The 12,814-nt window shown below is 31.0% G+C and overlaps 1 protein-coding gene across 1 annotated transcript; it reads right to left on the bottom strand.

The window, feature by feature from the left end:
• Positions 1–11,154: 11,154 nt before the first annotated feature.
• Positions 11,155–11,805, bottom strand: LOC122271615 (uncharacterized). Its single transcript, XM_043053529.2, has one exon. The coding sequence runs from the start codon at positions 11,803–11,805 to the stop codon at positions 11,155–11,157; it is 651 nt and encodes a 216-aa protein (XP_042909463.2).
• Positions 11,806–12,814: the final 1,009 nt, after the last annotated feature.

Raw genomic sequence — 12,814 nt, 5'->3', positions numbered from 1 at the left:
AGCTCAAATAATTTTTTTAAACTAATAGTGGATGGCACTTGATTTTAATAGTTTTTTCAAATATTAATTCATAATTTAAATGTAATTAATTTTAGCTTTTTTGGAGAGAAAATCGTAATTATTTAACAAAAACTTACTAAAATAAAATTTTTCTTTGTTAACCTAAATAGAAATTGACTCTAAAAATATTTTTTTGCATTACTTGTTTTTGTATTATTATTGGTCAGAAAGTTTTGTTGGACTTTTAAAAATTGAATTGGTTATTTTGAGAAGGGGTGAGCTTCACTTTGGATCCATTGGTGAAAACTCCTTTTCAAAATGATTTAATTCAGTTTTTTTAAGTTTGTCTGGTCTTAAATTTTTTTTAAATGCGTTTAATTTTATAATTATGAAAAATAACTTTGATCAAAATCCCCTTTTAATTCAGGTGATTAAGCAAGTTTAAAATTTCATAGAAAAAGTTTCATTTCATTATTACATTTTACTTTCTTCATATGTAGGCTTAAATTCATGAAATAAAATGTAATTTCAAATTGTTGAAATAAGTTTTTGGTTAACACTATTTTCCCCTCAGTTTTTATTTTGTTTTTAATTTTAAATGTTTTGGGAAATAAGCTGTTTTTAGAGGATAAAACTTAAAGATTAATAAAATTAAAACCTCGGCTTCGAATTTTTTCAACCTTCTTACTTTAATACATATTTAAGAAACGTTGAACTGTTTCATGGAAATGTTGACCTTAAATTAAGAAAAATATTAAATTCCAAATTTTAAGGTACTTTGTTTCTCTACCAGCAGTGTATACAAACCATTTCTTCAGTTTTATCAAAAGTATATCTGGTAACATGGGCACTCATTTAAATTTTTTATGGATGTGTTGGCAAATCTAATTGATCTCGCAGAATATGTATTCAATCTAAAATAATAGACTAAACTTTCAGATGAACTAGGGATTTTATACCTTTTAGTAAGTCTGCTGCTCTCAGTCACCAAAGCTTTTACTGTCTTTACTCTTTCAGCAAAGATTTTCAAACTTAGCCATTTTATTAACTGTAATATATATCTGTTCGAAACTAAAATATTTGAACCAAAATAAATTATAGCAAACTCTTGTAAAATTTAAAAGTGTAATTACTTCGTATTTATGTACTCTACGGTTATAGATGTGAGAAAAACTAGAAAAGTTATAATAAAAGTGTTTTTTTAATATATATATATATATAGTTAGCTACTTCAAATTTAGCCAATTGGCAGCAAATTTTGATACGGTGTAGTATTGTGTTAGGCAGTATTGTATAATTCTGATATTGTGTGTCTGACATTGTACTAAATTTTGTTCTATTTTGTTGAAATAACTCAATTTTGTAATTTGTGTAGGACTTTTTATATAATCTACAGATTGAATTTCTATTTCTGTGTTTTGTAGCACTTATTTGTGTTTTGTAGTATATTAATTATAAATAAAAATGTTATACTTGCAATTTAGTTTTTGAGTTAGTTTTTTATTAGTTTGTGGTCGACTCTATATTTTCCTAGGCTTGATAAAAGTTAATTTTGAAATTTCCCCATGAGGGAATATAATTAAACTTCAATAAATTAATGTTATTTTTTTCAGATTCGAAGAGAATATATCAGCGAAAAGTATTTTTGTAGTATCTGCTTCAATGTCGTACAGCGCGCAAAATAAACTATTTCAAGTTGTAACTTTTCGTTCAAGTGATCGGATTTTCGAAAACTGAGTACAGATATTAATTGTTAAAAAGAATGACTTCAATAGCTAACAATATTTAACTATATTTAAGTATTAGGGGCTAAGCTAGCTGCCGCTTACCAACCCCGATGATTTCGTCGCAATAATTGTTTCGTTTTTCAGAAAACAGTTTTTCTACTTGAGATAAAATTATTCACTTAACATATATGAATTAACATAAAAGAATTCTGTTTGCTTGTGCCTCCACTTCACACGTCCAAATATTATCTATTAGTATTATAAATATTTAGAATATATATTGGTGAATAGAGAAGCAATTTTTCTAAGTAATAATTTTTTTAAAATAACATTTATAGTGTAATAACATTATATTGTTCAAACGAATTTGAGTTCACAATCGTACTTTAAAATTTTCGCAAACCCAACGGGAGAATATATTAAGCACTACTTTTACTTGTATCTAATTCGGTATGAAGCTGATATTTAAGTTCCAAATAATTTAACATAGGCTTAGCGTCTGAAAGGGGCCTGTGCCCCCCCCCCCTTTTATTTTGCCAAAATGCAAATTTTTCCTGAGTAGATTGCATACTTAAAAAAAAAAAAAGTGTTGCGTCTATCAGATTTTTTTATATTCAAATCTTTTAATGCTTATTATATATATATATATATATATATATATAGTTTGACTTCAATGCTTAGTTTGACTTAGTTTAGAACACATCAGAGAACTTTAAAAAGATTCTAAGAGAGTCACTTTTAAAAAAAAAAGATTCTAAATGGTTGACTTAATAATAGTCTGCTTCAAGAAGCTGTTTGGGAATTTTATTCCATGTGCTACCCTCGTGGTTTCTGGTAAAAGCAGCTGTTTGATAAAGCAAGTAAGTAACTATTTTCTTTCAAAAGGAATCGTTTATTACTAATTAATGAATCGGTAAGCACACATTTTCTGAAATGTACTCTACGATAAATGTGGTTTTTCAAAACATGATAGTTTAATTTAAAATATGAAAACTCAGAAGGAAAAAGTTCCTTTAAAAATATTCTCTTTCCATTTTTTTCTTTAAATAGCATTTCTCTTAAGATAAAATATTTTTATTTTATGACTACAGAAAAATTTTTTCTTTAAATTTTATTAATACATCAATGTCTAGTAACAAAACGAAATTTTATGCATAGTTTTGTTTTTTTAATTATATGGAACTCTTTAAAAGTTAAATCTTCTATGTCAGAAACTCATTACTATACAATCAGTTCTAATTAAGGGAGAAATAAAAGAATATTATGAACTATGGATATTCTTAAGGCGACTGCCTGGGTACGATGAAATTATTTTAAAAAATTAAATTTTTTTCAAAACATGTGTTATTGGTTCATGTGTGACATAAAATGATATAAACAAGAAGAAATATTTTTAAATATCACATAGTTTTTAAAATATTTGAAAGCCTGAAATGAGCAAAATTTAGAGCTTACGCCAGACACCATACACTTAATTTAAATGAATAAAATACAATTTTTTTTCTGTACAGATTATTTTGACCCTTATTTGTGTTCTGAACTAAAGGTTCATGAAAATTTTAAAAATTACCCAAATTAAGTGCTAAAAATCTAGAAAAACAGCAATTTTTTAATTTTTTTCAATTGTTTTTTATGTTTATATACCTGTAACATGACCAAATATTTAAATTGAAACTTAGTTTTAGTTCAAAACACAGTATATATAGTTTATAACATTGTTACCAAATTTCATAAGAAAACTTCCATCAGTTTTGGAGTATGAGTGTCTGGCGTGAATCAAAATATTGAAAAATACAGTTTCTCAGAAAACGCTTTTAAAGATTTACTTAAACAAAAATAGTTACATAGACTTATTTAACAAGCTTTAATTTAATAATATTTGTAGTTCAGCCCTTTATGTAGTTCTTGCTTTTTACAGTTTGCATTTTAATTCATTATCTTTTTTTTTATGACCAATTTTCTATTGAGCGACAAACAGTAACTCGAGTATGCGATTTTCTTTGTTTCAAAATGTTTGTTATGTATGCAATAATTCACAGCAAATTACCACCAAACTCCTTTTAAAACTGTTTTAGGTTGTTAAAATCAATTGGCAAACAATACCTAAGTCATTTTAGAATGTAGTATAGTTAAATATTTATATTTTTTCATAAAACAGGAGAAAATGACGCGTTAATTTTCGTTGTATTTTGTTTACACAACTACATGATTAAAAATATTAACTTCATACTACACACTATTATTATTTTCAACTTTATTTCAAACGAAAACAGTATTATTTTAAAATAAACATTATAAGATATGCCTTTCTTATGAAAACACAAAATTTTACGGTACATAATTTTGTAAAAAGATTTACTATGTCAGCATATTTGTTTACTATAACTAAACAATGAAATAAAAGTACTTAAATAACAATAAAAAGTACTTAAATAACAACTAAAACTACCGTCAATTTAATATTAAAGCTTTTTTTAATAAGAACGTGGCAAATTAGAACGCTGAATAAATCAAAGCAAACAGAAAATATAAATATCAAAATTGATGCCATTCAATTGGGTATACTATAGCCTACGTCACAGGTTGTGTTATTCCTACTAAATTTAACCCATGAACGGCATTTTCTGCGAGCCTAACTTGAAGCCACAAATAAACAAACGAAGTGTTTGATCGTTTAAATAGCTGCTCGCCAGATTTTATTGCATTATAAAGAAAAGTAATTGATATTCGATTTTTGATTAATAATTAATTTATGTGGATAGTGGCATTTATGTGGATAGTGGCATAGAATTTAGCATTACGTCATGGTAAATGTTATTCCTACTAAGTGGAAGTAGTTGTGTTTTTTTTTATATTATACCCAATTTCATTTCCTTTAAAAGGTTTATACATAATTAATATTATATAAAAAAATAAACAAATATTAATATTTTTAATAGCGTTACAAGCAAAAAAAAAATTCTTATTAGCTCAAAACTACATTGTTTACAATTAGTTTTGACGTTTTCAGTGCACTTCCGGTGTTTCGGAATCTCACTTCCGGTTTTAAAATCAGCTATAACTTTGCTTCTAATTATCGAAATTTTAAAAACAAAACATTTTCAAAAATGCAAAAAACAGAAATTTGAATTATTTGATGAAATCGGTCATTTTAAGGCAGGCAGATACCTTAAGTCAATCTAATCTGTCTCTAAGCTAGCTAAATGCTAAAATTAAAATAAGGAATGGAGTGAAAATTGTTTTAGCGTTCCTCATAATTTCAATTTCAACTTTTTTTTAGTTATAAGGGTTTCGCTTATTCAACATTTTCTCCCTTTAAATGTTTATTTCTTGTCTTTTAAAGTTTACTAATGTAGTGTACACCTTAAATGTGAAAGCTCAAAATTAAAAAATTTTGTTTGGGAAAATCGAAAGTTAAATTGCCTGACGTGAGTGTGACAATCATTTTGTTACCCTCGGCCAAGCATGTAAATATTCAGCGATATCATAAAATCGCGATTAATCTCTACTCAAACTTTGAAGAAATCCTTAGAAGATGCGAATGAAGGACACCGAAGGAAATAAAATCTATTATATTTCATAAGATCTAAATATAATTCAGTTTAATAATATAAATAGGAATTTATGAAACAAAATGTTAAAATTTTTTCTTTCTCCAGTAATGCTTATTTTTATTTAAAAGAAAATTTTATAGTTACATAATTCAAACGCACACACACGTTTAGTGCCTTCTGTTAAAGTATTTTTATTCTGTTAAAGTATTCTTATTCGCATAAATGTCAGTGGTCATAATTATCTAAAACTCAGAGTAAATAGTCTTTTTTATCAATTTCGAAATGAATACTATCGTTTTAAAATGCCTCTCTTCTTGATTTAGAATATTTTATATTTTTGTATGTCGGTTTAGTTCATTTATTCACTCCCGAGTGTCCATGAAAATCTTCTGTTAAAATTAAGTTTTCTTTTGCTATTCTTAAAAAATGATGCATCCAAACTAAAGATTCCTTTTCGAAACTATAAAAGTCCATATAACATGCGACAACTGCTATTTTTCACTTCCAATTTTGCTTTTGCTTTTTCCCTTGCTTTCTATCCATTCTTTCTATTCTTACTTTCTATTCTTATTTGCTATTTCACTTACTTTCTCTTCATTCTTTCCTTCTAATCTTACTTTCTATTCTTGCTTGCTATTCCACTTACTTTCTATTCTTTCTTTTTATTCCTACTTTCTATTCTTATTTTCTATTTCAGTTACTTTCTATTCTTTCTTTCTATTCTTACTTTCGATTCTTATTTGTTATTTCGCTTATTTTCTATTCATCCACTTGGATTAGTCTGCGTAGGGACAGAGGGTGTGCGGTATTGGTCTTCATTAAACAGTTCTACCTTAAAATGCTCGACTTCGCGTGCAGGTCGTCGGGCTACCGAAGCAAGGGGAGCCATCCCTACTGCAAAGCATCAAAATTGGGATGTGATATAGAGCAGTTTCGTTTTTGGTTTGGCTCTCAAAATTGTTTCGTCAAATGCAAGCTTTTAGCTTCAAAGGCTGTTAGAGATGGATATGCATGCCTGTCGGTGATATTGGATGAAGAAAAAGCACTATCAATAGAGCAGGTCGAATAATAGAAAAAGAACCTCCCCGGCAGGTATGTTTAATCCCTCTTAATCTAACTTAATTTTGTAAACTGCTTAATTAAAATTGACTCTTAATGTTTATAAAAGATGTCTTGACTAGTAATTTTTCATTTAACAAGATTTGTCTGATTCAAATTTCTTGGATATATTTTAACAAGAAAGGGTAATAATTCTATTAATACGGCCTGTGTAGGGGGCAGGGAACTGTCCTTGCATCAGAAAGGTTCTGGGTTCGAATCCCGGGCAAGGCATGGATGTTCTTTCTCTCTCTGTACTATCTGTCGTCACTGTGGGAGCGACGTTGGCCCACCTAATAGGGTGCCCCTGAAAAAGAGGCCAACAAAATCGCCCTGTATGTGCGCATGTATGTAATTACGCATCTGAAATTGCGTAAAAATAAAATGTACGAAGATTTTAAAATTCAAAATCGGATAATTTAAGAAATTTTTTTTATTTGTTTTGTAGTTTAAAAAGCAAGACAGTTAAAAATTTAGCTAAAGAACTCAAAATTAACATTCTTTAAAATTTTGTAAATAGTTACTTGGAAATTTAGTGTAAATACATTGCATAACCGTAAGATTTCAATGCGTATAAAATTGTTTCACTTTTATTCTCAATCACTTCACTTGTATACTCAAAACAAATTAATTCTAATGAGTTTTGGTATTTCTAAAGTAGGTGGATTTGAATTTTATAAAACCTATCTTAATCTCGAATATTTTCAAACACAGTTTAAGTATAAATATATAAGCGGCCACCACCACATATTTAGGATAAAATTTCTTAGCAATTCTATTTTTTGCACTCTAAGAAGATCTAGTCTTGTGTCTTCCATCTCGCAAGTGGAAATAAAATTTAACTAAAACTTGTTATTAAACTTAAAATCCATATCTTTTGTTAAATATCCTTTGTCATTTCTCAAATTTTTCAATATTCTATTTCAATCTTAATTAGAATTTTTGAAATATCTTCATGTAATGAACAATCCCTTATGAAAATGTAAGGTATATTTAAGGTTGATTTGAGGTATTTTTGAGGTATTAAGGTTGTTTTGAGGTATATTTGAGGTATATTTAAGGTTGCAGAGAAAACAGCAATACAAATTATATCTCGTAAAGGTTGTAATTAAGGTGTACGAGGTTGATTTATATATACTTTAGCTCGTTTTGAGGTTGTTTAAAATTCACTTCAAATAAACCAGACTGATAAGGAGATTTTTAAGGTATACCAGATTTATTTTCTTACACTTGTAACAAAAGAGGTATTTCTGAGGTATAAAAATTTTTACCTTATTTCAACTAACGATAAAAAGGTATTTATTGAGGTATATGAAGTCATTTTATTTATACCTAAGCTTATTTTGAGGTTGTTTTAAATTCACTTCAAATCATCCAGACTGATGAGATGATTTTTTAGGTATGTTATGGAAACATGGGGGACTTAGTGACCCGATAGATTTAACGTGTGACCATTTACTACACGGTGAGTCTCCGGCCTTGTGATTCGAAATTTCGCTCTCACGGACGTGAGTCCAGTGCCCTGCCAACATGGCTATCCCTGCCTAACCAAATTAATGAATACAGAGCCGCGATGTCACAGGAGCGTTCGCCTTCCAATGAGGTAAACAGTGTTCGAATCCCGGCGATGACAGGTCGATACGAATCCCGCATCCGGCTTGCTCAGTGCTGACGTGAAATATCCTCTGCGGTAAACGTATCATGGGGTAGAGTCCCCTTGCCGCCAGACTAACCGTGGGAGGTTCTCGTGGTTTTACTCTCCATGTAACGCAAATGCTGGTTAGTTGGGTCAAAAAGTCCACCAGTAAAGAAAATGTCTCCCAATACTTGATCCTGGAGTTTCCTTGTCTTTTGGATTGGGTTAAAAAAGACACGGCTGCGAAGTTGAACATTAGTACCCTAAATTGAGCCGGCTTTTCAACGACGGATATTAAATAAAATAAAATTAACGAATTCAGTGTTTGAAATTACCAATATTCCCTATTAGAAATGTACAACACACACAAGAAGAAAAAAAATATCTTCCTCGTAATTTCTTTTCTTGGCCCAGGCCAAACTTTCCCCACATTTATGCAAAAGAAGAACACCTCATTGGTATTTTTTTAAATCTATTTTTTTACATTGTCAACAGATGGCCGTCTTATCATAAGAGTACAAAAAGTTTCCCATCGACACTTGGTGGAAAAATACTTCACGCGACTTCATATATAGTTAAAATTTAAATATAATAAGTTTTCTTTTTCCCTTAAGTTTATAGATCTTAAAAATTATTTCAAAGCATGAATGTGAAATGAATTGGAAAAAAAATGCCTTGAAATTAAAAATACCATTTTTGTTTAATATACAGTCTCTAGCCAAATTATTAGACGCTCTATAACATTTTATGTAAAATCTTAATTATCAGGTGCTATACAACTTTATTGTTTATATTTGCCTGAAACCAGTTTGCACTTGTTTACGTCCGTGTATCAATTGGTTAAATTAGACAATATATAATATAAATTAGCCTATTGGATAAATCAGATTATAGATTATATAAATATAGTATATTTGTTATATCAGGTATTATATTAGTATATTATGATAATTAGATCAAACTATTAGACACACTGTAGTTTTTTAATAATGATATGATTTGCTCCAGTTCATATTACTTTTATATTGCAACATACACGTAATGGGTATGTATTTAGGGTTTAGTAATACCTGATAATTAGGATTTTACATAGAATCTTATAATGCGTCTTACAATGTGACCACGGACTGTATATAATGGCATTGAAAAACAGCCTAAAGTAATTTAATCTAAAAATTCAGTTCTTAATTACTATTTATATGTTTATTTATATCTATCTTGTTCTTAACGAATTGTTATTACTTGAGAATGAAAATGGAATGCAAAAGGAGACTTCAACTTTTATTAATTTTTCAAAGGATTTCTAATGTTAATCATTTTTTTTTCCACATACATTTCAAGCAAAGAATTCGTTTTGTACTATACTTTTATCCTCTTTTTTTACATAAAAATATGTATTATTTTAGATATTTCATTATTTGTTCAATTTTTTTCGGCTATTAATCTATATTAGACAATTTTTTTTCTCTGGTTTAATTTATTATGCATACAATAAAATTCTACATTAATTAATTAGAATTAAGATATATTACAAATTGAACTCAGAAATTTGATAAAAATTATTTTAAAACGTAATTTTATTTTTTCTTATAGTTTTCTATAGTCTCTACTAACTTCCCAACAAACATACCTTTTGCTGTCTGCTCGTTTCCCACCTCATCTGTAAAGGTAAAGGATCGGGAAAACTCATTGGGTGGTTGAGACTGAGGGAGGTCTAGTGTGCCACAGGCAGTGAAGATTTCTTCTCTTACTTTTATTTTTAATCTTTTTTTAACTTATTAAGTTTTCTAAATTAGAATAGTTTGTTTTGTGCTCTACTAACTTCCCAACTAACATATCCTTTGTTGTCTGCTCGTTTCCCACCTCATCTGTAAAGCTAGAGGCTCGGGAAACTCATTGGGCTGTGTAAGATTGTGTTCCGACTGTCCAACCTGTTTTGGTTGAGACTGAGGGAGGCCCAGTGTGTCGCAGGCAGAGAAGATTTCTTCTCTTACTTTTATTTTTAATCTTTTTTTAACTTATTAAATTTTCTAAATTAGAATAGTTTGTTTTGTGCTCTACTAACTTCCCAACTAACATATCCTTTGTTGTCTGCTCGTTTCCCACCTCATCTGTAAAGCTAGAGGCTCGGGAAACTCATTGGGCTGTGTAAGATTGTGTTCCGACTGTCCAACCTGTTTTGGTTGAGACTGAGGGAGGCCCAGTGTGTCGCAGGCAGAGAAGATTTCTTCTCTTACTTTTCTTTTTATATTTTTTTAACTTATTAAGTTTTCTTAATTAGGATAGTTTGCTTTGTGCTCTACTAACTTCCCAACTAACATACCCTTTGTTGTCTGCTCGTTTCCCACCTCATCTGTAAAGGTAGATAATTGGGAAAACTCATTGGGCCGTGTAAGATTGTGATCCGACTGTCCATCCTGTTTTGGTTGAGACTGATGGAAGCCACGTGTGCCTATTCTATTAGTGCTTCAGGCTGTTCCCGAGCCACTTTCATTAATCGATTGAAGGTTGTATTCGGCAGGGCCTTCGATACATTAAAGAAAAACTTTATCGCGCTTGATGTATTACGAAATATAATAACCAACTCAAAGTTTTAATAATTTTAAATTTGACTGGTGATACTCAGCGAGATAGAGCGTTCGCTTCTCACTGAAAGGTCCTAGGCTTGCATCCCAATGACAGCTGTTGGATACTAATTCTGCTATCAGCTTGAAACAACCACAGTACTGCTAAAATATAGTTAGTGGTAGACAGATCCATCCGTGAAAGGCTTTCCCATCATGAAAGGCTTTCGTTTTTTTTTTCTACCTCTAACACAAATGCGTGTTAGCTCCATTAAAATGTTCCAACGAAAATCCAGTTGGTCCGATTGCTTGATCCATGAGTTCCCTTATCTTCTAGGTCCTCTTCAAAACAACAAGACTACGAAGTTGAACATTGATAGTCGTTCACTCGGAATTGGGTCATTAGTTCTTTCCCGGTTATGAAATAAAATAATATTAGAATAACCATTTCTGTAGAAAATTTGAAGTACTTAAGTAACATCGTAAATATAATATTTCGATTTGAATGAACGTGATAATCATGCACTATGCATTCAGTGATAATTCTGCACTCTGATAATTCTGCACTGTTTTATTTATGTGTGGGGATAGTAGAATTTCGGCTGTGCAGAATTTCGGTTGCGAGACCTGCTACGTGTCCGCAATGCTGCTACTTCCTTTCGTAGAGCTCTAACTTCTTCTAAAAGTTCAAAGGTGCATTGTTGGTTTGAAGAAACTTCGCTAACTTCACTTGAAGTTGACACTTCCATTACTTTATCAGCGATTTCTGCTGCTCTAGTTGAACTTAGTGAAGGGATTGCGGCCAATATCGACTGAACATGCTGCGGTAGCTGATTTAGAAATAGTTCCAAAAGTAGAGAATCTGAGATTTCGTGGGATTCAGCTCTTCTCTGCATAGTGCGCAAAAGTTCACTGGGCTTTCTATCTCCTAGTTGCTCTCCGGAGAGTAAACGTCGAATTTCCTGGGACTTTGTTTCCCCGCAGCGTGCAATAATTTCTTCTTTCAGCTTTTTGAAAGGATCGTCTACGTCAGGAGTTATAATGACGTCCCTTACAACTGCGGCTGCTTCAGGAGGAAGATGGGCGAGGCAGTAGTTAAACTTTGTTTTGCTTTCCGTAATCGGCTTCGGTGTCGCAAGCTGGAAAGTTGCTTCGACCATATGGAACCACAGATGTGGATCAGAGATATTGAAAATGGGAATTTTTACTGCAGACGATTCCGCCATAGTTGCAGTTTCCTATTAATTCGATGATGAAAAATGAAAGTTGCTTGTATCGTCAGACATCCGGGTCACCATTGAGGTAAGCGAAGATAGCTCCTTTGAGATACTAATATTTTATTAAACATATTTACATTTATATACAAGTTGGTTTGATTTACAAGAAGCATCATCACAGCAGGTGATGAGAGAAATACTGACTGGCTGTCATGTGCGTGCTGGTATTTATACAATTCTAATATGATGACATCAGAACTCTTATTTCAGTTCACTTCAAAAATAAGTAAAAACACAATTGATTAAAGACAAACAGATAACAATATGAAATAAACTTGATTTTACGATGAGCGTCGAACCTATCACCACAATGTATGTGTTTTGATAATCAGAATTAGTTCAAGCTTAATATTTGGGAAAAAAATACATATTTTACTGCCAATTTTCTTATGAAAATAAAATTTTTCGAAGGATTCGTTGAAGTTGATGTTAGAATATTAACGATTTTAAACCTTCGATCACAGTTTGAAAATAATACGACTTAATATCGTTTTATTTTGCATTATTTTTCTCGATAATTAACGCAGCTTATTTTCACGAATCGCTTTTTGACGAATGAGGAGTTTCATTTGCAGCTCCCAGACAGACCATCTTCCCTATAAGAATTACCCTTTTCAATTTATAGTTCGTTCACCAGGCAGTTGGCAATTGGCTCCAGCTGTTCAGATGAAGATAAGAAGGAGGAGTTGAACCCCAAAAATTGGGTCTGCTGTTCAACGACGGTTATATAATGTAAAATATATTAGTCCCTAGAGACGCGGTAGCTCAGGGGATAGAGCGTTCACCTTCTAATGAAATGAACCGGGTTTGAATCCCAGCGAAGGGATTCGAATTCTACACCCGACTCGCACTAGCCTCAGTGCCGGTGTAAATTATCCTCAGTAGCAGACGGATTCATGGGTTCAAGCCCCCTTGCCGCGAGACCAACCGTGGGAGGTTTTCGTGGTTTTCTTTTCCA

The sequence above is a fragment of the Parasteatoda tepidariorum genome, chromosome 3 (genome assembly GCF_982258835.1).
Source record: "Parasteatoda tepidariorum strain Cologne lab strain chromosome 3, Ptep-v5.0, whole genome shotgun sequence".
Lineage (NCBI taxonomy): Eukaryota > Metazoa > Arthropoda > Arachnida > Araneae > Theridiidae > Parasteatoda > Parasteatoda tepidariorum.
The sequence above is the reverse complement of the archived record's forward strand: the minus strand, read 5'-3'. Positions and strand labels throughout refer to the sequence as shown.